This window comes from Hyla sarda, chromosome 2 (assembly GCF_029499605.1).
Source record: "Hyla sarda isolate aHylSar1 chromosome 2, aHylSar1.hap1, whole genome shotgun sequence".
Lineage (NCBI taxonomy): Eukaryota > Metazoa > Chordata > Amphibia > Anura > Hylidae > Hyla > Hyla sarda.
This window is the reverse complement of record NC_079190.1, coordinates 311263816-311291660: the sequence shown is the minus strand read 5'-3', so window position 1 is coordinate 311291660 and position 27845 is coordinate 311263816. Positions and strand designations below refer to the sequence as shown.

Below are 27845 nucleotides of genomic sequence, written 5' to 3'. Positions count from 1 at the left end.
TACATCTACTTATTCATCAAGGACCTTCACATGCTAAAGTCAATGAGCAGGTATATAAAAGCACTACTTACCATAACTTACCCTTTATTTCTGAATAGTATGACAATGCATATAGAAATATATATGTAATTTCTAGTAATATAATTGATTTAATTTAACATTTTTAATATTGTATAACATCTGCTGTTAGACTTCACAATTGTATGCTGGGTTTAACCATTTTATTGCTAGACATTGGAGTGCTGTTCTTGCTTGGGTGACTGGGAGGACTTTTGCTAACAGTTCAGGAATTATTTCTGCAAATGGAAAATGTACAGTAAACCAGAATTATTGCCATCAGCCTGAACAGTAATATAATCAGTATAATATAACTTGAGATTATTTATCATTTATATAACTGTTACTTGTTGGAATCATGTATTCTTTTATAAATGTTCACACCTAAGGAATAAGATTCTGGACTAGCTTTGAAAATGTTTATAAAAATGGCTTTGCTTTGAAATCACCAATAAAGCTTTTACTGCCAAGAATGTACATAATGGCAAGAATTTTCTTTAACGGATTCACTAGAATTCTGGTGCAGTCTTGGCAAAACTCATGCCAAAAACTACCACGCACTACCAACATATTTATTATGCTTTTGAGATACTTTTTGGCCAATTATTTGCCATCCCGACAAAAAGGGTCATGTCTTCCTTAAATGGGCACTCTCATTAACTCCTTAAGGACGCAGCCCTTTTTCACCTTAAGGACTGAGCCCTTTTTCGCAATTCTGACCACTGTCGCTTTACAAATTAATAACTCGAAAACGCTTTTACCGAATATTCTGATTCTGAGATTGTTTTGTTGTGTGACATATTCTACTTTATTTTGGTGGTAAATTTTCAGCGTTAGGCTAGGTTCAGACTACGGAATTTTCGCTTTGAAATTTCCAGCAGAAATTCCGCTTACTATAATGCATAGTGTAGAGAATGGTTTTCCGTTCACAAATTCACGCTTCGGAATTTGTGAAGCGGAAAATCCGGATGAAAAATCCGCTAGAAAATTTCCGCCTGAAGAAAGGGGTTGCTCTTTCTTCAGGCGGAAATCCGAGCGGAACACATAGCAGTCTATAGGGGACTGCAGTGTCCACGCGGTCCTAGCGCCGACTAATTCAGTCGGTGCAGGCGGAACTCTGAATCTCCGGGCGGAAATTTTCTGCCCGGAGATTCCGTAGTCTGAACCTAGCCTTACTTGCATCCTTTTTTGGTGAAATATCCCCAAATTTCATGAAAATTTAGAAAATTTCGCATTTTTCTAACTTTTAAGCTCTCTGCTTGTAAGGAAAATGGATATTCCCAATACATTTTATTTATATTCACAAATACAATATGTCCACTTTATGTTGGCAGTTTAAAATGGAAATATTTTTGCTTTTAGAAAAAATTAGAGGGCTTCAAAGTAGAGAAGCAATTTTCAAAAATGTCATGAAAATTGTAAAATCTGAAGGGACAGATGTTACAGAACAACAACTCCCAGCATGCCTGGGCAGTTTAGGCATGCTGAGAGTTGTAGTTTGACAAGATCTGGAGGGCTACCGTTTGGCCCTGGCAACCCACTGTTCTGCGCTGCCATTGGTCAGAATCAGTTCTGACCAATGGCAGGGGATAGGAGGAGATCGCAGCACTGCGACCTCACTCCTAGCCCTCAGGATGGTCGGGGCTGTCACTGACAGCTCCGATCATCCCCACTTTCCAGGTGATCGGGTCACCAGAGACCCGATCAGCCCGGAATAGCAGAAAATCGCATGTCTGAATTGACATGCGATTTTCTGCGATCGCCGACATGGGGGGTGTCAGGACCCCCCTCGGCGATATGCAGGGATGCCCGCTGAATGATTTCAGCAGGCATCCCGGTCCGGTCCCCAAACGGCTAGCTGCGGGGACCGGAATTCCCACGGGCGTATGCATACGCCCCACATCCTTAAGGACTCGGGATGCAGGGCGTATGTAGCAAAATACAACTTCTATTCTTCAAAATACAACTTCTATTCTCTGTATTCTACAGAGGAAATTCTTTTCTTTTTGAATTTCTTTTTTGTCTTGCCCACAGCTCTCTCTGGACAGGAACTGTCCAGAGCAGGAGATTATCCCTATTGCAAACCTATGCTGCTCTGGACAGTTCCTGACACAGACAGAGGTGTCAGCAGAGAGCACTGTGGACAAGACAAAAAATAAATTCAAAAAGAAAATAATTTCCTCTGTAGCATACAGCCGCTAAAAAGTACTGGAAGGTTAACAATTTTTTTTTTTAATAAAAGGCGTTTACAAATCGGTTTAACTTTCTAGCACCAGTTGATTTAAAAAAAAAAAATAAATAAATAAATAAAAAAGTTTTCCACCAGAGTTACCCCTTTAATGTTTGTGATGGCCCGGAGCCAATGCTTTTGAGTGATTTTGGAGGTAAGCTCCGATGACCATTTCTGGTATGTAGCTGGATTGGAGAACACCCCCTTACCATTCAAGAGCAATTGATAGAAAGAGATGCCCCTTTGCTTCTTGCGGGTCCAGTTAAAAAGGTAAAAATTTTGGTAGGGAGTGTTATTTCTGAGAGTGTGTGTGTCTGGACAAATCATAGACCTGTAAAAATTTGTAGAAATCGTTATTGGGGACATTATATTGTCTCTTCAGGTGGTCAAAGAGGAGTGATTGGTGTTCATCATTTAAGTCTTGGGACGATAAGATCCCTTGGGACTTCCATTAGAGATCTAAGTTTGAAATATTGTTTTCTAAGATATCTATGGGGGTCTGTCTCGGGGGGCAAGGGCTGCAGTCAGGGGAGTATGATAGTGTATGGCGCCACACTCAATCAGACATACCAACCACCGACAGGTACGAAGGCTGTACAAGAGGGTCTTTCGACTGCTAATGCACACAGCCTCAATCTCAACCCAGTACTTGTCAGGGAATACATGCCACCAATTGAATAGCTGATCTTAGTATGCAGGCATCATAATGATAATCTTTAACCCCTTAAGGACCCAGCCCAAATATACCTTAAGGACCCAGCCCAAATATACCTTAAGGACCCGGCCATTTTTTGAACATCTGACCACTGTCACTTTAAGCATTATTAACTCTGGAATGCTTTTACCTTTCATTCTGATTCCAAGATTGTTTTTTCGTGACATATTCTAGTTTATGTTAGTGGTAAAATTTTGTCGATACTTTCATCATTTCTTGGTGAAAAATTCCAAAATTTAATGAAAAAATTAAAAATTTTGAATTTTTTTTTAAACTTTGAAGCTCTCTGCTTATAAGGAAAATGGATATTCCAAATAAATTATATATTGATTCACATATACAATATGTCTAGTTTATGTTTGCATCATAAAGTTGACATGTTTTTACTTTTGGAAGACACCAGAGGGCTTCAAAATATAGCAGCAATTTTCCAATGTTTCACAAAATTTTCAAAATCGTAATTTTTCAGGGACCACTTCAGTTTTGAAGTTGAATTCAAGGGCTTTTTTTTATTAAAAATACCCCATAAATGACCCCATTATAAAAACTGCACCCCTTAAAGTATTCAAAATGACATGCAGAAAGTTTTTTTTAACCCTTTAGTTGTTTCACAGGAATAGCAGCAAAGTGAAGGAGAAAATTCAAAGTCTTCATTTTTTACTCTCACATGTTCTTGTAGACCCAGTTTTTGAATTTTTACAAGGGGTAATAGATGAAAAATCCCCACAAAGTTTGTAACCCAATTTCTCTCGAGTAAGGAAATACCTCATGTGGATGTCAAGTGTTCGGCGGGCTCAGAAGGGAAGGAGCGACAATAGGATTTTGGAGAGTGAATTTTGCTGAAATGGTTTTTGGGTGGCATGTCACATTTAGGAAGCCCCTATGGTGGCAGAACAGCAGAAAACCCCCACATGGCATACCATTTTGGAAATTACACCCCTCAAGGCACATAACAAGGGGTCCAGTGAGCCTTAACACCCCACAGGTGTTTGACGACTTTTCGTTAAAGTCGGATGTGTAAATGAAAATAAAATTTTTTCACTAAAGTGCAGTTTTTTCCCCAAATGTATCATTTTTACAAAGAGTAATGGGAGGAAATGCACCCCAAAATTTGTAACCCCATCTCTTCTGAGTATATAAATACCCCATGTTAGGACGTAAAATGCTCTGCGAGCGAACTACAATGCTTAAAAGAGAAGGAGTCACATTTAGCTTTTGGAAAGCAAATTTTGCTGAAATGGTGTTTGGGGGGCATGTCTCATTTAGGAAGCACCTATGGTGCCAGAACAGCAAAAAAAACAAAACACATGGCATACCATTTTGGAAACTACACCCCTCAAGGAACGTAACAAGGGGTACAGTGAGCCTTAACACCTCACAGGTATTTCACGACTATTTGTGAAAGTTGGATGTGTATATGAAAAAATATTATTTTTTCACTAAAATGATGTGTTTTCTCCAAATTTTTAATTTTTTACAAGGGGTAATAGGAGAAAATGACCACCAAAATTTGTAACCCCATTTCTTCTGAGTATGGAAATACCCCATGTTTGGACGTCAAGTGCTCTGCTGGCACAATACAATGCTCAGAAGAGGAGGAGCACCATTGAGCTTTTTGAAAGAGAATTTTTTTGGAATGGAAGTTTACAAAGCCCCCCCGCGGTGCCAGAACAGTCGACAAACCACATGTGACCCCATTTTGGAAACTACACCCCTCACAGAATTTAATAAGTGGTGCAGTGAGTATTTACACCCCACCCACTGGAAAAAAAATGTAATTTTTCATTTTCACGGATCACTGTTCCAAAAATCTGTCAGACACCTGTGGGGTGTAAATGCTCACTGTACCCCTTATTACATTACGTGAAGGATGTAGTTTCCAAAATGGGGTCAAATGTGGGGGGGGGGGTTCCATTGTTCTGGCACTATGGGGGCTATGTAAACACACGTGGCCTTCCATTCCGGACAAATTTTCTCTTCAAAATCCCAATGGCGCTCCCTCTCTTCTTAGCATTGTAGTTCTCCCTCAGAGCACTTTACATCCACATATGGGGTATGTTCTTACTCAGAAGAAATGGGGTTACAAATTTTGGGGGGCTTTTTTCCTATTTTCCCTTGTGAAAATGAAAAATTTAGGGTAACACCAGCATTTTAGAGAAAAATTTTTTTTTTCTCCTTTTCCCATCCAACTATTTTGTCAAACACCTGTGGGGTGTTAAGGCGCACTATACCCCTTGTTATGTTCCGTGAGGGGTGAAGTTTCCAAAATGGGGTCACACGTGGGTATTTCTTTTTTTGTGTTTATGTCAGAACCGCTGTAAAATCAGCCTCTCCTGTGCAAATCACCAATTTAGGCCTCAAATGTACACAGTGCGCTCTCACTCCTGAGCCTTGTTGTGCGTCCGCAGAACATTTTACGCCCACATCTGAGGTATTTCCGTACTCAGGAGAAATTGCATTACAAATTTTGGGGGTCTTTTTTTGCTTTTACCGCTTGTGAAAATAAAAAGTATGGGGCAACACCAGCATGTTAGTTTTGAAAAATAAAAAAAATGTTACACGAACAGGCTGGTGTAGACCCCAACTTTTACTTTTCATAAGGGGTAAAAGGAAAAAAAACGCCCCAAATTTGTAGTGCAATTTCTCCCCAGTACGGAAATACCCCATATGTGACCCTAAACTGTTTCCTTGAAATACGACAGGGCTCTGAAGTGAGAGAGCGCCATGCACATTTGAGGACTAAATTAGGGATTGCATAGGGGTGGACATAGGGGTATTCTATGCCAGTGATTCCCAAACAGGGTGCCTCCAGCTGTTGCTAAACTCCCAGCATGCCTGGACAGTCAGTGGCTGTCCGGAAATGCTGGGAGTTGGTGATTTGCAACAGCTGGAGGCTCCGTTTTGGAAACACTGAAAACACGTTTTTCATTTTTATTGGGGGGGGGGGGACAGTAAAAGGGGGGTGTTTATGTAGTGTTTTACTCTTTATTATGTGTTAGTGTAGTGTAGTGTAGTGTTTTTAGGGTACGTTCACACTGGCAGGCTTTTGCAGTGAGTTCCCTGCTAGGAGTTTGTGCTGCGGCGAAAAATTTGCCGCAGCCCAAACTTGAAGCAGAAAACGAACTGTAAACCTGCCCGTGTGAATGTACCCTGTACATTCACATGGGGGGACAAACCTCCAGCTGTTTCAAAACTACAGCACACAGCATGTACTGACAGACCGTGCATGCTGGGAGTTGTACTTTTGCAACAGCTGGAGGCATGCTGGTTGGAAAACCTTCAGTTACCTAACTCAGTATTTTCCAACCAGTGTGCCTCCAGCTGTTGCAAAACTACAACTCCTAGCATGTACTTATCGCTGAAGGGCATGCTGGGAGATTTAGTTATGCAACAGCTGGAGGTACACAACTGCTATGTGGGCATGCTGGGAGTTGTAGTTTTGCAAGATCTGGAGAGCAACAGTGTAGAGATCATTGTGAAGTGGTCTAAATCTGTAGCTCTCCAGCTGTTGCAAAACTACAAATCCCAGAATGCCTAAACAGCTCTCTGGGCATGCTGGGAGTTGTTGTTTTTCAACATAGTTGTCTCAGATTGTAGCCCTCCAGATGTTGCTAAGCAACTCACCGGCTTCCGTAAGATCCACGGAGCTGCGTCGCCGTCCTCTTCTTCCGTCGATCGTCGCCCGCTGCCGATGGGTGAGTGGACTTCGGCGCCGGTCCTGTGTCGTTTCCCCGTTCTGCCCTGTCTATTGTGGGTGGGCAGGACGGGGAAACCGAAAGTAAAGCCCCCCGCCCCCGATCTGCTATTGGTGGTCGCGTCTTGATGACCAATAGGAGGGGTGGCACCCCTGCCACCTCACTCCTATCGCTTCAGGGGGATCTTGGGTGTCATGGACACCCGCGATCCCCCTTCTTTTTCAGGTCATTGGGTCACCATAGACCCGAGTCGGCGCAATTTGCGCCGATCGCCGACATGGGGGGGGGGTCTGATGACCCCCCTGGGCATTTGCACGGGGTGCCTGCTGATCGATATCAGCAGGCACCCCGGTCCGGTCCCCGCCCGGCGCGCAGCGGGGGACAGAAATTCCCACGGGCGTATGGATACGTCCTGGGTCCTTAACCTGTTGGGGACGAAGGGCGTATGCATACGCCCTTGCGTCCTGGTACTTAAGGACGAAGGGCATATCCATACGCCCGTGGGAATTTCGGTCCCCGCCGGGCGGGGACCGGGCCGGGGTGCCTGCTGATATCTATCAGCAGGCACCCTGTGCAAATGCCCAGGGGGTCATTAGACCCCCCCCCCCCCATGTCGGCGATCGGCGCAAATCGCAAGTGAATTCACACTTGCGATTTGCGTCGATTACAGGTCTATGGTGACCCGGAATAGAAGGGTGATCGCGGGTGTCTAAGACACCCACGATCCCCCTAAAGCGATAGGTGGTCTAGGTGGTCTAGATCCCTGCTATTGGTGGTCTAGACGCAACCACCAATAGCAGATCTGGGTCGGGGGTTACTTTCGTTTTCCCCGTCCTGCCCACCCACAATAGGCGGGGCAGAACGGGGAAAACGAGGCAGCGGAACGACGGAGGCAGCAGAACGATGGCGATCGGCGGCTGCGGCGACGGAGATCAGCGCAGGCGGCGTGTGGCAGAAGAGGACGGCTCCCTGGATGCAACGGAAGTCGGTGAGTAGTTGCCTAGCAACATCTAGAGGGCTTCAGTTTTTATTTTTTTTTGGCCGCAGCTTTTTTAAAATTTCTTTTTCCATTACTGTTATATACTTTTTGCATCAAGCACCACACAGTACATACTTCCCCGCCACCCCCTGCGCACACACCCTCCCCCCCGCCACCTTAGAAAAAAGTCGATGGCCCGCCGGGCATTTTCGGTAGCGGAGGCTTACGCTTTTTTAGCCTCTGACTCCGATCCTGCCAGTGAGGACGAGGAAGATCCTACATTTTGGTGTTCTTCCTCGTCCTCCTCTTCATCTAGTAGTGATAATGAGTCACTTGTACGGAGACGCCGCCAGGCGAGGCCACACCCCCCCCCCATGAGAGTGACCCAGTGGCCGACACTAGTAAGAGTGCCGCTCGTAATAGGAGTCCGGCCCCCCAGACAAGTGCACCGGAGCCCCCTTCCGGTGACCCTGTGGAGTTTGTTGGCGACTCAGGAATCCGGATTGACACGGCAAGCTTCACTGATCTGGACTTTTTAAAGTTATTTTTTCAGTGACAGCCTGGTCAATCACATGGTGGAGCAAACAAACTTGTATGCCCAGCAGAAGTTCAGGGTGGATACAGCACCAAATAGCTGAGGACTCAGGCTAGTAGATGGAACAAGACTTTATTTGCCATCCATGTGCAACGTTTTGGCAATAAACTGCCTTTTTCAAGCATATCAAACAAAGTGACAATGTGCATATATATAGGAATCACAACATGCTGTGATTGGTTACATAACAGGTGTTATACATATATCATTACAATCAATGGCCACATCCTATTGGCTAAACTGTGTTGTCATAAAGATTCAAATACACAAGAGATATAAATATAAGAAATATGAGAAAACAGCCATCTAAAACATATATAAGCTTCAGATGTGTTCACTGGGACTTCACTTACACTGATCCATGTCACCGATTGCATCTTCATCACATAGATCGCATGAAAAATCTTCGTTTTTCGTTTTCGTCCGTATGTGACCGCTTCGCTTGTAAACAACCAAACTGCGGCTGCGTGGCTCCACACCGTGTAGTTCCGATCAGCTGACCACTATAGGTCAGCTGATACAGGAGCGTCATAGATGCCCGGGATCAAAACAGTATGATCCGCGCAAGCGCCAACTGCCTGCGCATGCGTAGTGCGTCTACATGAGTCACCGCACATCAGTGAATCGGCCAGCGCATATGATATGCGCCCGCCGATACCCGAGGCGCACCTGACCAAAGACGCACCGCATAGTCGATAATGCATAGAAGTCTGAATATACTTCCATATATGCACTCATCAAGACTAATTTTCCTTAAACCTAGGCATCTATGTTAATAACAATAAAAAAAGTATATCACAAGAAGATGCCATATTGAAACAAGGATCAGTGTAACACAGACTATATTCAAATCATAAAATCTACATTTATACAAAAAGGGAAAAAAAAATTCAGGAGTCCTCAGTGAATTCATCCTCAGCTGTAATCTTCATATAAGGTGATGATGAATAATAAGTGAAGTGAATCTAAAAAAACATAAAAAATATTAAAATATCATCATAGAAAGATATCCAAAAACCTCATGTTGTCACTTATAAAAATTAAATACACGGAACAGGTAGAAGAAAAAAGTAAAAAGAATTAGTGAAAGCAAATAATGAAAGAAAGGAAAAAAGATAAAATAGAGACCAAAAAAAAATAAAATAAAAAATAAATATATGTAATATAAAAATAAAAAAATAAAAAATATATATATGTGATTAAAAATGTAAATAATTAAATAAATAATAATAATAAAAAAAATGAATAAAAAATAAATAAAATATAAATAAAAAATAACAAAGAAAATGAATAAAAAATATGAATGATAAAAAATAAAATAAAATATAAAATGTAAAAAAATAAAAAAACATGTAAAAAATAAAAAAATGAAAAGAGGAAAAAAAGAGAAAAAAGGAAAAAAAGAAAAAGAAAGAAAGGAAAAAAAGGGGGGGAGAAAGGCGGAAAAAGCAAAAAAAGAAAAGGAAAAGAAAAAATGAATAAAAGGAAAAATGAAAACTAAAAAATAAGGAAAATGAATTAGAATAAAGAGAAAGAAAATAAAAAAAAGGGAAGAGGAAACGAAAGTGGACTCCTTCTCTTCTGAGCATTGTAGCACTCCCGTAGTGCATTTGATGTCCACTTATGGGGTACTTCCATACTCAGAAGAGATGGGGTGACAAATTGTGGGGTGTCTTTTCTGCTATTAACCCTTGCAAAAATGTGAAATTTGGGGGGAAACACACATTTTAGTGAAAATTATTATTTTTTTTTTACATATGCAAAAGTTGTGAAACACCTGTGGGGTATTAAGGCTCACTTTAGTCCTTGTTACGTTCCTCAAGGGGTCTAGTTTCCAAAATGGTATGCCATGTGTTTTTTTTTTTTTGCTGTTCTGGCACCATAGGGGCTTCCTAAATGCGACATGCCCCCCGACCAAAATTTGTTCTCAAAAAGCCAAATATGACTCCTTCTCTTCTTGCCCGTAGTGCACTTCAGGTCAACTTATGGGGTACCTCCATACTCAGAAGAGATGGGGTTACCAATTTTGGGGGGTATTTTCTGCTATTAACCCTTGCAAAAATGTGAAATTTGGGGGGAAACACACATTTTAGTGAATATATATATATTTTTTTTACATATGCAAAAGTCGTGAAACACCTGTGGGGTATTAAGGTTCACTTTATTCCTTGTTATGTTGCTCAAGGGGTCTAGTTTCCAAAATGGTATGCCATGTGTTTTTTTTTTGCTGTTCTGGCACCATAGGGGCTTCCTAAATGCAACATGCCCCCAAAAACCATTTCAGAAAAACGTACTCTCCAAAATCCCCTTGTCGCTCCTTCCCTTCTGAGCTCTCTACTGCGCCCGCCGAACACTTTACATAGACATATGGGGTATGTGCTTACTCGAGAGAAATTGGGCTACAAATAGAAGTATACATTTTCTCCTTTTACCCCTTGTAAAAATTAAAAAATTGGGTCTAGAAGAACATGCGAGTGTAAAAAAGGAAGATGGTGAATTTTCTTCTTCACTTTGCTGCTATTCCTGTGAAACACCTAAAGGGTTAAAACGCTGACTGAATGTCATTTTGAATACTTTTAGGGGGTGCAGTTTTTATAATGGGGTCATTTGTGTGGTATTTCTAAGATGAGGACCCTTCAAATCCACTTCAAACCTGAACTAGTCCCTGAAAAATAGTGAGTTTGGAAATTTTGTGAAAAATTGGAAAATTGCTGCGGAACTTTGAAGCCCCCTGGTGTCTTCCAAAAGTAAAAACTTGTCAATTTTATGATGCAAACATAAAGTAGACATATTGTATATGTGAATCAAAAAAAAATTATTTGGAATATCCATTTTCCTTATAAGCAGAGAGCTTCAAAGTTAGAAAAAAGCAAAATTTTTAATTTTTTCATCAAATTTTGGAATTTTTCACTAAGAAACTATGCAACTATCGACAAAATTTTACCAATAACATAAAGTAGAATATGTCACGAAAAAATAATCTCGGAATCATAATGATAGGTAAAAGCATCCCAGAGTTATTAATGTTTAAAGTGACGCTCTGTTCAAAAAACGCTCTGGTCCTAAGGTGTAAAATGGCCTGGTCCTTAAGGGGTTAAACAACGAACACCGCAGAGATTTTCTTGATGAGGGAAACTAGGATATAAGACTGAATGTAAGTTAGTTTTGGTACGTCTGTAAATATGAAAAGTAACACCTTGTGATGAAAAATGTCTGAGAAATGTCTAATGCACTGACATCGGGTACTCTTTTGCATGAAATGAGGCACAATAACAGTGAGTTTGAAGGATAAAAGCTTCAGAGGAAGAGGCTCTTAGTACTAGATTGAATATCTTCATGAGGAGACAAAGTATACATCCCAGGTAGAATATTTAGGTAAAGATGGTCTTCTAAATTTTATACCTTTCATTAATTTGCATATTAGAAGGTGTTTACCTATGGAAATTGAATAAATAGGAGCATGATAAAAAGAGATGGCAGAACGATACACATTTATTGTTCTATAAACTCTACCTAAATCGATGGAATGAAATAAGAAATTTAAAACTCGATTCAAAGGTGCATGTATGGGATCCAATGTCCGTTGAATGCACCAATAAGACCAAATTTTCCAGGCTGATATGTAAGCAGATCTGGTACCTGGAGCCCATGCATCTGAGAGGATGTCTCTAGTAAACTGAGAAACATCGAGGTGAGATTCTGATCCCCTGAAATGAACCAAGCAACCATAGACAGGAGACCTGATATTATTAGAGGATGAGGATTCCCTGATGGATCTACAGGGTGGGCCATTTATATGGATACACCTTAATAAAATGGGAATGGTTTGTGATATTAAATTGTGACACATTAGTATATGTGAGGGTGCAAACTTTTCAAGATGGGGGGTGACCATGTGGCCATTTTGAAGTCGGCCATTTTGAATCCAACTTTTGTTTATTCAATAGGAGGAGGGTCATGTGACACATCAAACTTATTGGGAATTTCACAAGAAAAACAATGATGTGCTTGGTTTTAACATAACTTTATTCTTTCATGAGTTATTTACAAGTTTCTGACCACTTATAAAATGTGTTCAATGTGCTGCCCATTGTGTTAGATTGTCAATGCAACCCTCTTCTCACACTGATAGCAACACCGCAGGAGAAATGCTAGCACAGACTTCCAGTATCCGTAGTTTCAGGTGCTGCGCATCTCGTATCTTCACAGCATAGACAATTGCCTTCAGATGACCCTAAAGATAAAAGTCTAAGGGGTCAGATCGGGAGACCTTGGGGGCCATTCAACTGGCCCACGACGACCAATTAACTTTCCAGGAAACTGTTCATCTAGGAATTATTCGGACCTGACACCCATAATGTGGTGGTGCACCATCTTGCTGAAAAAACTCAGGGAACGTGCCAGCACATCATCATGTAGCAATTTTGCATATCCAGTGGCCTACATGATGAAGTGTTTCCCTCTTTATGCACTGAAGCTGGGACGTTCCCTGAGTTTTTCCAGCAAGATGGTGCACCACCACATTATGGGTGTCAGGTCCGAGCATTCCTAGATGAACAGTTATCAATATCATAGTGGATTTCAGTTTTTTGGTCAATATAATAGTCCACGGAATTGAAGGGAATGGAGGGAAAGCATAAAGATTTCCCAAAGGCCAAATTTGAAGTAAGGCATTTGTACCTAAGGATTCTGGGTCTGGATGCCAACTGTAAAATTGCGGGACCTGTTGATTCAGTCTGGATGCAAATAGATCCGGTCGAATGGGACCCCATAGAGAATTAAGTTGATGGAAGATTAGAGGATTCAGTTTCCAATTGCTGTTGTTGATTAAAAAACGGGAGTTCCAATCTGCTATGGAGTTGGATACTCCTGCATGGTAATGTTTTTGTCCAGTCAAAAATGCTAAATTTCTTTTGTGATATTGGCTAATAATTTTGATTTGTTGCCTCCCAAGCGATTGATGTATTGTACTGCGGAAATGTTGTCCATCCGCAATAGGATACAATGGGACATTTCTTTGGAGAAACATTTGAGGGCAAAGAAACCTGCTAAAAGTTCCAGACAATTTATATGGAGTCGGGATTCTCGCTCCGACCACTTCCCTCCAGTGGAAAAGGAGTTGCAACGAGCTCCCCAACCTAGGAGACTGGCATCTGATTCGATAATAATATCTGAAACAGGTTTGAAAATAGCTTTCCCGTTCCAGGACTGTATATGGTGAAGCCACCAGAGAAGTTCTTCTTTGGTATCTGGGTTGAGTAAAATTTTGTCTGCATAACCCAGTCCCTCTCTCAAATGTTGTGCTTTGAAACGTTAAAGGGCCCGATAATGTAGAGGAGCTGGAAATATGGCTTGTATGGAAGAGGAAAGGAGACCGACAATACGAGCTATGGCTCAGAGGGAGACTAATTGTTAAGAATTGATCTGATTTTTCATTTTTTGGCAGGGAGGCTCAAAAATTTTAAACGAGTGTTGATTGGAAATCCTAAAAATTCTATTTCTTTTGATGGAATTAGAATATATTTTTCTAGATTTATCTTGAAACCCAGATTTGAAAGGAGGGTTAGGGTCCAATGGGAGTGAAGTTGGATCAATTGTAAGGATTGGGCCATAATTAGTATGTCGTCTAGGTATATGATTAGATGAACTCCTCGAGCTCTGAGTAGTGCTACTACTGGTTTCAGTAATTTTGTGAAGCACCAACGAGCTGAGGACAAGCCGAAAGGGAGCCTAATAAACTGCCATTTCTGACCTTCCCATAGAAATTGGAGGTATGGTTGTGAATTCTGATGCATAGGCACCGTGAGATAGGTATCTTTCAGGTCTATTTTTATTAGCCAGTCGTTCTGTAACAATAAATCTCTTAAGAGATGGATGCCTTCCATCCTGAAATGGTGATATAATACGTAATTGTTTAGGATTCTCAAATTTATTACAGGTCTGTGACCTCCATCTTTCTTTTTGACCAGGAAAAGATTGCTTAAGAAACCTGGAGTGTCTATAGGAATCGGGATAATGCACCTTTGGAACATAGTTCCTTGATCTTTGTGAATAAAGTTTTGATCTATTTTGGAAAATTTGATTGGATGAGGCTTTTGAATTTGGATAGGAGGGAATATAAATTCTATTTGATATCCTGTGACAGTCTGCAGAATCCATGTGTCTGATGTAATCATGGACCAGATGTGGAAAAAATGTTGTATTCTCCCTACTAGGGGAATGTGAGAAGAATGTGGAAGAAGTGTACTTACTTTTAGAGGGTCTGGATCTGGCATACCCTCTGTGACTTCTTGCCCTCCAAGGGCGTCCCCTAGTTGGAAAGAAGGTGCTGGGTTCGTAGGAAAGTGTGGGTACAGGAAATGGATCTGCAGGGGGTATAGGGGGGCCTCTGTATGGGATCCTCTCTTGAGCTTGATGGCTGGGAAACCGGCCCCTTAGTTTCCCAGCCCGGCCAAAAATGCGACCTTGAAAGACTCTTTTTAGGGATGTCTGGGCTTTGTCCATAGAGGAAAAGAGTCCAACGTATTTATTCATTTCTTTTATGTAAGATTCACCAAATAGATGGTTATCAGGAGGATTTAATTAGGCATTGGCAAGATGCACCAATTGAGGATCCAATTTCATTAAGATGGACCTCTTTCTCTCCATGCATAGTGCAGCGTTCGCATTTCCGAACAGACATAATGCCCTCTGGGCCCAACCTTGGAGTGTATGAAGATCTATGGCGCCTCCAGATAAGGAGGCTTCCTCTGTAAGATCAAGAATCTTGGCCAAGGGTCCAAGAATATCAAGAAAATTGTCTTGAATCGTCCTAAAAGAATGGTTGACCCCTTTTTTCGGGTTTTTACCTGTTTTTGTAAGGCAACGAACTAGGATTGGGTCTAGATCAGGTGTGGTAGATAATTTTTGGGGAAGGGTAGATCTGGGACACTCAGATTTTAATTTACTACAGGCAGCCCTATCTAAAGGTTTTCTAACCCAGTTGCACAGATATTGGGAAACTTTTGGATGAGGAAGCCATTCACCTGAACATGGATGTTTCATAAGGCCTGGGTCGAAATATGGATTCCCAGCGCTATGCAGTAAAGGGGGTTCAGAAGAATCATCTTCTAACACTTCTATGGCATCATCAGAAATGTCTTCATATTCAGAATATCTGTCTGATATAGAGGATACAAGGCTTTTTTCCGAAGAAGAATGTATAGGAGTATGGAAGGAAATAGTTTTTCTTTTAACCCCTTAAGGACGCAGACCATTTGAGCCTTAAGGATGCAGATAATTTAATTTTTACGTTTTGTTTTTTTCCTTCTCGCCTTCCAAAAAATCATAACTCTTTTATATTTTCATCCACAGACTAGTATGATGGCTTGTTTTTTGCGCGACCAGTTGTCCGTTGTATTGCCATCACTCACTTTATCATAAAATGTATGGTGCAACCAAAAAAATACTATTTGTGTGATGAAATTAAAAAGAAAACTGCAGTTTTGCTAATTTTGGAAGGTTTTGTTTTCATGCCGTACAATTTACGGTAAAAATGACGTGTTTTTTATTCTTTGGTTCAATACGATTAAAATGATACCTATGATAACCTACTTTTCTATTACTGTTGCGCTTAATAAAAAAAAATCACAAACTTTTTAACCAAATTAGTATGTTTAAAATCCCCCTATTTTGAAGACCTATAACTTTTTCAATTTCCGTATAAGTGGCGGTATGAGGGTTAATTTTTTGCGCTGTGATCTGTACTTTTTTATTGATTCCATATTTGCTTATATAGAACTTTTAATCCATTTTTTAGAATTTTTTTAGGAATAAAATGTTATAAAAAAATCATCTATTTTGAACTTTTTATTTTTATGTTCCCGCCGTTAACCGTACGGTATCATTAACATTTTATTTTAATAGTTCAGATATTTACGCAATATCAAATATGTATACCAAATATTTATATAAAATATTTTTTTTACACTTTTTGGGGGTGAAATAGGGAAAATGGGACAATTTACGATTTTATTTGGGGAGGGGGGTTTTCATATTTATTTATTTTTTTTACTTAATTTTTTTATTTTTACACTTTAACCTCTTAAGGACCAAGGACTTATGGGTACGTCCTTGGTCCCGCTCCCGTGATATAACGCGGGGTTACACGGTAACCCTGCATCATATCACGGCGGGCCCGGCGTCATAGGGAAGTCGGGACCCGCCTCTAATAGCGCGGCACTGATCGCGGTGCTGCGCGCTGTTAACCCTTAAGCCGCGCACTCAAAGCTGAGCCGCGTGGCTAAAAACTAAAGTAAAAGTGCCCGGCTAGCTCAGGGAGCTGTTCGGGTCCCCGCAGTATAATCGCGGCATCCCGCACAGCTGTAGCACAGGAGGAGGTCTTCTTATCTTTTCCTGCACTGTCCAATCGCCAAATGAATGCTTCAAGCCTGAGATCCAGGCTTGAGCATTCAATCGCCGAAAACACTGATTGATCCATTCCTATGGGGATGCATCAATCAGTGTTAAAGGGGTTATCCAGGAAAAAACTTTTTTTTATATATTAACTGGCTCCAGAAATTTAAACAGATTTGTAAATTACTTCTATCAAAAAATCTTAATCCTTTCAGTACTTATGAGCTTCTGAAGTTAAGGTTCTTTTCTGTCTAAGTGCTCTCTGATGACACGTGTCTCGGGATACGCCCAGTTTAGAAGCAAATCCCCATAGCATAACTCTTCTAAACTGGGCGTTTCCCGAGACATGTGTCATCAGAGAGCACTTAGACAGAAAAGACGACCTTAACTTCAGAAGCTCATAAGTACTGAAAGGATTGAGATTTTTTAATAGAAGCAATTTACAAATCTGTTTCTGTTTACTTTCTGGAGCCAGTTGATATATATATAAAAAAAATTTTTTCCTGGATAACCCCTTTAAAGATCAGTAAATGCAATGTTATAGCCCCTTATGGGAGCTATAATATTGCATAAGAAAAGTGTAAAAAAATCATTAACCCTTTGAATTATCCCTTCCCCTAATAAAAGTTTGAATCACCCGGCATTTCCAAGAATAAAAAAAAACTGTGTAAATAAAAATAAACATGTGGTATCGCCGCATGCGGAAATGTCTGAATTATAAAAATTTACCGCTTTTTAAACCGCACGTTCAATGGTGTACGCGCAAAAAAAAAACTAAGTCCAAAATAGCGTATTTTACTATTTTTGGTCACTTTTTATATCATGAAAAGATGAATAAAAAGCGATCAAAAAGTCCGATCAATGCAAAAATGGTACCACCAAAAAATTCAGATCACAGCGCAAAAAATGAGCCCTCATAGCCCCCTGATCATAAAAAAGTTATAGGGCTCTGAAAATGACAATTTTAAACGTATACATTTTCCTGCATGTATTTATGATTTTTTTTTCAGTAGTAATACAAAATCAAACCTATACAAGTAGGGCATCATTTTTACCGTATGGACCTACAGAATAAAGATAAGGTGTCATTTTTACTGAAAAATGTACTACGTATAAACGGAAGCCCCCAAAAGTTACAAAATGGAATTTTTTTTTCAATTTTGTCGCACGATGATTTTTTTCCCCGTTTCGCCTTAGATTTTTGGGTAAAAGGACTGTCATTACAAAGTAGAATTGGTGGCGCAAAAAAATACGCCATAATACAGATTTTTAGGTGCAAAATTGAAAAAGTTATGATTTTTTAATGGTAAGGAGGTAAAAACGAAAGTGCAAAAAACGAAAAACGCCTGTTCCTTAAGGGGTTAATAGTCCCATAGGGGACTATTTATAGCAATCACTTGATTGTTAATACTATTCAGTGCTATGTATAGGACACAGCACTGATCAGCATTATTGGTCATCTTGTGCTCTGGTCTGCGGGAAGGCAGCCAGGTGAGGGGACCTCCGTCTGATGTGCTGCATGATCGGATCGCCGTGGCAGCGCTGCGGTCAATCCGATCATCCATTTTAGTGACCGCGATGCTGCAGATGCCGTGATCGGTGTTGATCACGGCATCTGAGGGGTTAATGGCGGACATCCGTGGGATCGCGGGTGTCCGCCATTACTGGCGGGTCCCTGGCTGCGATTAGCAGCCGGGACCTGCCGCGCATGATCAGAGCATCGCTCCGATTCCCGCGGTTATGCTTCGGACGTAAATGTACTTTCTGGTGCGTTAAGTACCACCTCACCAGGATGTACATTTAGGGCCTCCGTCGTTAAGGGGTTAAGAGAAGTTGTATTTGCCCGCTTTGACTTTACTTCCTCAGAGGCTGAGGGTATGGGATATAAATTAGATACATCTAGATCAGTGCTTACTGGAAAAGCTGTAGATGGAACTTGATCCTTATGGTGTTTAACCCCTACAGGACCCATGACATACATGTACATCATGAGTCTGCTCCCGTTCTATAACGCGGGGCCACAGCGGGTAGGTCCCGGCCCGTGGCTAATAGCACACAGCACTGATCGCGGTTCCGCGCGCTATTAACCCTTTAGATGCGGCATTCAAAGTTGATCGCCACGTCTAAAGTGAATTTAAAACGTTGCCAGTTAGCTCAGGGAGCTGTTAGGGATCGCCGCGCCGGAAACCCCGGCATCCCGAACAGCGTAGACAGCAGCTGGAGGGTCCCTACCTGCCTCCTTGCTGTCCGATCGCCGAATGACTGCTCAGTGCCTGAGATCCAGGCATGAGCAGTCAAGCGGCAGAATCATCGATCAATGGTTTCCTATGAGAAACCATTGAACGATGTAAAAGATCAGTGTGTGCAGTGTTATAGCCCCCTATGGGAGCTATAACATTGCAAAAAAAAAAAAAAAAAAAAATGAATAAAGATCATTTAACACCTTCCCTAATAAAAGTTTGAATCACCCCCCCCCCCTTTTCCCATTTAAAAAAAAAAAAAAAAAAACTTTAAATAAAAATATATGTGGTATCGCCATGTGCGGAAATGTCCGAATTATAAAAATATATCATTAATTAAACCGCACAGACAATGGCGTACGCTCAAAAAAATTCCAAAATCCGAAATAGTGTATTTTTGGTCACTTTTTAGATCATGAAAAAGTGAATAAAAAGCGATCAAAAAGTCCGATCAATACAAAAATGGTACTGCTAAAATCTTCAGATCACGGCGCAAAAAAATGAGCCCTCATACTGCCCCATACGCGGAAAAATAAAAAGTTTTGGGGTCAGAAGATGACAATTTTAAACGTATACATTTTCCTGCCTGTAGTTATGATTTTTTCCAGAAGTACGACAAAGTCAAACCTACATAAGTAGTTTATCATTTTAATCGTATGGACCTACAGAGAAAAGAGAAGGTGTAATTTTTACCAAAAACCTTACTGTGTAGAAACGGAAGCCCCCAAAATTTACAAAATGGCTTTTTTCCCCCGATTTTGTCTCACAATTATTTTTTTTCCGCTTCGCCGTAGATTTTCAGGTAAAATGACGGATGTCATTACAAAGTAGAATTAGTGGCGCAAAAAATAAGCCATCATATGGATTTCTAGGTGCGAGTTGGGAGTTATGATTTTTTTAAAGGTAAGGAGGAAAAAACGAAAATGCAAAAATGGAAAAACCCTGAGTCCTCATGGGGTTAAGACTTGTGTTGCTTAGCAACGTAAGGATCGGTAGATAAATGACATTTCTTATGGAAAACCTTCCCTTTTTTTAAATCCACCTGCCAATTTGGAGGTGGGATCTTCAGCCGACCAGAATACCTCTGACGGTGTGGAAGGGTCTTTTTGAGGATGTATATGAATATTAGATTGGGTTATTGCTGAAGAAACAGATTTGGAAAACACTTCATGAATGTTGGACATGGCAGAGTGGACTGCAGATATCATAGATTTATTGACAGATTGGTCTACTATGGCTTGGAATACACTGTCATCCCCCAAGATCAAACTTCTGTTTGTCAGATACTTGTGCAGGTTGTTCATTTGCCATGACTGACAGGATATATGGAAATATATAGGAAATAAATGTATATATTTATAATAAATAATATAAATATCATGAATTATAAAATATAATGAATTGGGGCTGATGATTAAAAATGTCATTTACTGTATATAAGTAAATGTATCATTAAATATATATGTAAATACATATTAATTAACCCCTTAAGGACTAAGCCCTTTTTCTACCTTAACCCCTTAAGGACCCAGCCATTTTACACCTTAGGACCCGGCCATTTTTTGCACATCTGACCACTGTCACTTTAAACATTAATAACTCTGGAATGCTTTTAGTTATCATTCTGATTCAGAGACTGTTTTTTCGTGACATATTCTGCTTTAATATAGTCGTAAAATTTTTTGGTAACTTGCATCCTTTCTTGGTGAAAAATCCCCAAATTTGATGAAAAATTTGAAAATTTAGCATTTTTCTAACTTTGAAGCTCTCTGCTTGTAAGGAAAATGGATATTCCAAATAAAAAATTTTTTTATTCACATATACAATATGTCTACTTTATGTTTGCATCATAAAATTGACAGGCTTTTACTTTTTGAAGACACCAGAGGGCTTCAAAGTTCAGCAGCAATTTTCCAATTTTTCAAAAACTCATGATTTTTCAGGGACCAGTTCAGGTTTGAAGTGGATTTGAAGGGTCCTCATCTTAGAAATACTCCACAAATGATCCCATTATAAAAACTGCACCCCCAAAGTATTCAAAATGACATTCAGTCAGCATTTTAACCCTTTAGGTGTTTCACAGGAATAGCTGCAAAGTGAAGGAGAAAATTCACAATCTTCATTGTTCTTCTAGACCCAATTTTTGAATTTTTACAAGGGGTAAAAGGAGAAAATTTATACTTATATTTGTAGCCCAATTTCTCTCGAGTAAGCACATACCTCATATGTCTATGTAAAGTGTTCGGCGTGCGCAGTAGAGAGCTCAGAAGGGAAGAAGAGACAAGGGGATTTTGGAGAGTACGTTTTTCTGAAATGGTTTTTGGGAGGCATGTTGCATTTAGGAAGCCCCTATGGTGCCAGAACAGCAAAAAAAAATAAAACATGCTATACCATTTTGGAAACTAGACCCCTTGAGGAACGTAACAAGGAATAAAGTGAGCCTTAATACCCCACAGGTGTTTTACGACTTATGCATATGTAAAAAAATAAAATAAAATTTCACTAAAATGTGTGTTTCCCCCCAAATTTCACATTTTTGCAAGGGTTAATAGCAGAAAATACCCCCCAAAATTTGTAACCTCATCTCTTCTGAGTATGGAGGTACCCCATAAGTTGACATGAAGTGCACTACGGGCGAACTACATTGCTCAGAAGAAGAGGAGTCATATTTGGCTTTTTGAAAGCAAATTTTGCTCGGGGGCGTGTCCCATTTAGGAAGCCCCTATGGTGCCAGGACAGCAAAAAAAAACCCACATGGCATACCATTTTAGAAACTAGACCCCTTGAGGAACCAAACAGGGAATAAAGTGAGCCTTAATACCCCATAGGGGCTCACGACTTTTGCATACGTAAAAAAAATAATTTTTTTTCACTAAAATGTGTTTCCCCCCCACATTTCACATTTTTGCAAGGTTTAATAGCAGAAAATACCCCCAAAATTTGTAGCCCCATCTCTTCTGAGTATGGAGGTACCCAATAAGTTGACATGAAGTGCACTACTGGCGAACTACAATGCTCAGAAGAGGAGTCGTCATATTTTGCTTTATGAGAGCAAATTTTGCTCGGGGGGCATGTCACATTTAGGAAGCCCCTATGGTGCCAGGACAGCATAAAAAACCCACATGGCATACCATTTTGGAAACTAGACCCCTTGAGGAATGTAACAAGGGGTATAGTGAGCATTTACCCCCCCCCACTGGTGTCTGTCAGATATTTGGAACAGTGGGCTGTACAAAATGTTTAATTTGCACAGCCCATTGTTCCAAATATATGTCAGACACCAGTGGGGTGTAAATTCTCACTGCACCCCTCATTACATTCCGTGAGGGGTGTAGTTTCCGAAATAGGGTCACATGAGTTTTTTTTCTTTTCTTGCGTTTGCCAAAACTGCTGTAACAATCAGCCACCCCTGTGCAAATCACCTCAAATGTACATGGTGCACTCTCCCTTCTGGGCCTTGTTGTGCGTCCCCAGAGCTCTTTGCGCCCACATATGGAGTATCTCCGTAGTCGGGAGAAATTGCAATACAAATTTTGGGGGGCTTTTTTTCCCCCTTTTATCTCTTGTCAAAATGAAAAGTATAGGGCAACACCAACATGTTAGTGTAAAAATTTTATTTTTTTACACTAACATGCTAGTGTAGACCCCATCTTCACCTTTTCATAAGGGGTGAAAGGAGAAAAAGACCCCCAAAATTTGTTTGGCAATTTCTCCCGATTACGGAGATACCCCATATGTGGCCCTAAACTGTTGCCTTGAAATACGACAGGGCTCCATGTGCATTTGAGGCCTGAATTAGGGATTTGCATAGGGGTGGACATAGGGGTATTCTACGCAAGTGATTCCCAAACAGGGTGCCTCCAGCTGTTGTAAAACTCCCAGCATGCTTGGACTGTCAACGGCTGTCCGGTAATACTGGGAGTTGTTGTTTTGCAACAGCTGGAGGCTCCATTTTGGAAACTGGCGTACCAGACGTTTTTCATTTTTATTGGGGAGGGGGGCTGTGTAGGGGTATGTGTATATGTAGTGTTTTTTTACTTTTTATTTTATTTTGTGTTAGTGTAGTGTAGTGTTTTTAGGGTACAGTCACACGGGCGGGGGATTACAGCGAGTTTCCCGCTGCGAGTTTGAGTTGCCGCGCAAAATTTGCTGCATCACAAACTTGCAGCTTGATACTCACTGTAAGCCCCCTGCCCATGTGAAATGTACCCTGTACATTCACAGGGGGGGGGGGGGGGGGGGACGACCTGCAGCTGTTGCAAAACTACAACTCCCAGCATGCACAGTCTATCAGTGCATGCTGGTAGTTATAGTTTTGCAACAGCTGGAGGCACAAGGGTTGGAAAACACTGAGTTAGGAAACAGCCAATGTTTCCTAACCAGTGTGCCTCCAGTTGTTGCAAAACCACTACTCCCAAACATTCTCAGGCATGCTGGAAGTAGTAGTTTGGCAACATCTTTAGAGCCAGATGTTGCCAAGCTACAACTCCCAACATGCTTGGAGTTGTAGTTTTGCAACATCTGGAGGACTACAGTTTGCAGACCACTAATACAGTGGTTCCCAATCTGTGCCCTTCCAGATGTTGCAAAACTACAACTCCCAGTATGCCAAAATCAACTGTCCAGGCATCCTGTGAGTTGTAGTTCTGCAACATCTGAAGGGCCAGATGTTACAGAACTACAACTCCCAGCATGCCTGGACAGTAAGGGCATGCTGAGGATGTGTAGTTTTGCAACATCTGGAAGGGCACAGTGGTCTCCAAACTGTGGACCTCCAGATGTTGCACAACTGCAACCCCCAGCATGCCCAGACGCCAAGGGCTTGTCACCTCGCTCCTATACTTCAGCATGGTCCTGGCTGTCTGTGACAACCGGGAGCATGCAAAATTACCGGGCGGTCGGGTCCCAGAGACCCCATCAGCCCGGTAACGCCGCAGATCGCAGGGGCGGTTTCACTCGCTTTTTGCGGCCGACATAGGGGGCAGACATGGCCCCCCTTGGCGTTTGCCCTGGATGCCTGTTGAAGCATTTCAGCAGGCATCCGCTTCCGATCACTGCCCGGCGCGTAACTGACCGTAAAACGCCAGGACGTACGGGGATGTCCTTAATACCAAGGGTGCGGGGACGTCCCCGTACGTCCTGGGTCCTTAAGGGGTTAAAGGGGTACTACTGTGGAAAACTTTTTTTTTTTTTTTTTTTTAAATCAACTGATGCCAGAAAGTTAAACAGATTTGTAAATTTCTTCTATTTAAAAATCTTAATCCTTCCAGTACTTTTTAGGGGCTATATACTACAGAGGAAATGCTTATCTTTAGATTTCTCTGATGTCATGACCACAGTGCTCTCTACTGACCTCTGCTGTCCATTTAAAGAACAGGAGAAAATCCTCATAGCAAACATTTGCTGCTCCGGACAGTACCTAAAATATACAGCAGAGAGCACTGTGGTCATGACATCAGAGAAATCTAAAAAGATAAGCATTTCCTCTGTAGTATATAGCCCCTAAAATGTACTGGAAGGATTAAGATTTTTAAATAGAAGTAATTTACAAATCTGTTTAACTTTCTGGCACCAGTTGATTTAAAAAAAAAAAAAAAAAAGTTTTCCACGGTAGTACCCCTTAACCCCTTAAGGACACATGATGTTCTCATAAGTCTCCATGTCAGAGTCCTTAAGGACACATGACTTATGAGAACGTCATGCGCTTTCCCGGCCCCCCCGCAGCCATCTGGAGCGGAGCCAATGCCTGCTTAAATCGTTCAGCAGGCATCGTGGCATATCGCCTAGGGGGGTCATGGTGACCCCCCATGTCTGCGATGGCCACAGATCGCTGTACAATTCAGCCCAGCGATCTGCTGCGGATTCCGGGTCAATCGGGTCTCCGGTGACCCGGAATTACTGGCTGATCGGGGCTTGCTCTGACGGCCCCGGACAGCCATAGCCAGCAGGGGAGAGGTGGCACTGATTCGTTGGCCGGTTTACCGGCCGACCAATCAGGGCACCTGCTGCGGGTGTCACTGCCGCAACCCGCTCCGCCCCTCTTCCTGAGGACGTGAGCGGGTGCGGGACGTGGACCATGGCAGCTGGGGACCCCGATCCCCGGCGCCCCTTTTGGGATCGGAGCCCCAGGAGCGGCGGCGAGGCACTGACCTGCAGCGTGGATCAGCAGTTGGACGTGAGTGACAGCCTCCTGCTGTTGCTTAGCAACAGCTGCCAGAATGCAAAAAGGGCATGCTGGGAGCTGTAGTTATGCAACAGCAGGAGGCAGACCACCACAACTCCCAGCATTCCCTTATGGGCATGCTGGTGCTTATAGTTTTGCAACAGCTGGAGGCACATTTTTTCTATGGAAAAGTGTACCTTCAGCTGTTGTATAGCTACAACTCCAAGCTTGCACAATCAGCTAAAGTGCATGCTGGAAGTTGTAGTGGTGCATCTGCTGGTTGCATAACTACAACTCCCAGTGTGCCCGTTGGCTGTCGTTGACTGCTGAGAGTTGTAGTTTTGCAACAGCTGGAGGCACACTTGTTGTGAAACACTGAGTTAAGTAGCAAACCAGTTTGTCTCCAGCTGTTGCATAACTACAAGACCCAGCATTCCCAGCCAAAGTAGTATGCCTCCAGCTGTTGCAAAACTACAACTCCCAGCATGCACTGATAGACCGTACATGCTGGGAGTTGTAGTTTTGCAACAGCTGGATGTTCCCCTCCAATGTGAATGTACAGGTTACACTCACATGGGCGGAGGTTTAGAGTAAGTATCCGGCTGCAAGTTTGAGCTGCCGCAGCTCAAACTTCTAGCGAGAAACTACTGTGAACCCCCGCCCATGCGACTGTACCCTAAAAACACTACACTAACACAAAATAAAATAAAAAGTAAAAAACACTACATATACACGTACCCCTACACAGCCCCCCTCCCCTCCCCAATAAAAATGACAAACGTCTAGTACACCACTGTTTCCAAAACGGAGCCTCCAGCTGTTGCAAAACAACTACTCCCAGTATGGCCAGACAGCCACTGACTGTCCAGGCATGCTGGGAGTTTTACAACAGCTGGAGGCACCCTGTTTGGGAACCACCGGCGTAGAATACCCCTATGTCCACTCCTATGCAAGTCCCTAATTCAGGCCTCAAATGCGCTTGGCGCTCTCACTTTGGAGCCCTGTCGTATTTCTAGGCAACAGTTTAGGGTCACATATGGGGTATCGCCGTACGCGGGAGAAATTGTGTTACAAATTTTGGGGGGTATTTTCTGCTATTACCCCTTTTTAAAAATGTTAAATTCTTGGGAAATCAAGCATTTTAGGTAAATTTTTCTTTTTTTTACATATGCAAAAGTTGTGAAACACCTGTGGGGTATTAAGGTTCACTTTACCCCTTGTTATGTTCCCCGAGGGGTCTAGTTTCCAAAATGGTATGCCATGTGTTTTTTTTTTTTTTTTTGCTGTTCTGGCACCATAGGGGCTTCCTAAATGCGGCATGCCCCCAGAGCAAAATTTGCTTTCAAAAAGCCAAATGTGACTACTCCTCTTCTGAGACCTGTAGTGCGCCAGCAGAGCACTTTTCACCCCCATATGGCGTGTTTTCTGAATCGGGAGAAATTGGGCTTCAAATTTTAGGGGGTATTTTCTGCTATTACCCCTTTTTAAAAATGTAAAATTCTTGGGAAACCAAGCATTTTAGGTAAAAATTTTTTTTTTTTTTTTACATATGCAAAAGTCGTGAATAACCTGTGGGGTATTAAGGTTCACTTTATCCCTTTTATGTTTCCCGAGGGGTCTAGTTTCCAAAATGGTATTCAATGTGTTTTTTTTTTCTTGCTGTTCTGGCACCATAGGGGCTTCCTAAAGGTGACATGCCCCCCCAAAACCATTTGTCGCTCCTTCCCTTCTGAGCCATCTACTGCGCCCACCGAACAATTATCATAGACATATGAGATATGTGCTTACTCGAGAGAAATTGGGTTTCAAATACAAGTAACAATTTTCTCCTTTTTACCCCTTGCAAAAATTAAAATTGAAGATTTTGAATTTTCTCCTTCACTTTGCTGCTATTCCTGTGAAACACCTAAAGGGTTAAAACACTTACTGAATGTCATTTTGAATACTTTGGAGGGTGCAGTTTTTATAATGGGGTCATTTGTGGGGTATTTCTAATATGAAGACCCTTCAAATCCACTTCAAAACTGAACTGGTCACTGAAAAATAGTGAGTTTGAAAATTTTGTGAAAAATTTGAAAATTGCTGCTGAACTTTGAAGCCCTCTGATGTCTTCCAAAAGTAAAAACTTGTCAATTTTATGATGCAAACATAAAGTAGACATATAGTATTTTTGAATAAAAATAAAATGTATTTGGAATATCCATTTTTCTTACAAGCAGAGAGCTTCAAAGTTAGAAAAATGCAAAATTTTTAATTTTTTCATCAAATTTTGGAATTTTTCACCAAGAAAGGATGCAATTTACCACAAAAAAATTACCACTATGTTAAAGTAGAATATGTCACGAAAAAACAATATCGTAATCAGAATGATATGTAAAAGCATACCAGAGTTATTAATGTTTAAAGTGACAGTGGTCAGATGTTCAAAAAACGCTCTGGTCCTAAGGTGTAAAATGGCTGGGTCCTTCAGGGGTTAAAGGACATCTGCAGCGGTACAAACACTTATCCCCTATACTCAATATAGGGAATAAGTGTTTGATCGCGGGGGGTCCGAACGCTCGGGCCCCCGGTGATCTCCCGTACGGGGCCGCGGCTCTCCCGAGCAGGGTGCGTGCCAGCCGCAGCATGACGTTGCGGCCGGCACGCCTCCTCCATACATCTCTATGGGAGAGGCGGGGAGGCAGCGTTCGTGCCTCCCCGCATCCCCCATAGAACTGCATGGGGACAGGGAAGCGACAGGGCGTCACCGTCGACCTCTAGGTCGACGCTACGTCACC

General features: G+C 41.6%; 1 protein-coding gene across 8 annotated transcripts in view; it reads left to right on the top strand.

Moving 5' to 3' along the window:
- The window catches only part of ANKS1A (ankyrin repeat and sterile alpha motif domain containing 1A), an 836994-nt gene that overhangs the window by 91719 nt on the left and 717430 nt on the right, over nucleotides 1–27845 (top strand). For all 8 annotated transcript variants that reach the window (XM_056557673.1, XM_056557674.1, XM_056557675.1 and 5 more), the window contains exon 3: nucleotides 1–50. This exon is cut by the window's left edge and continues 107 nt beyond it. In XM_056557673.1, the coding sequence (XP_056413648.1) occupies nucleotides 1–50 (50 nt within the window). The remainder of the gene's footprint in view (nucleotides 51–27845) is intronic.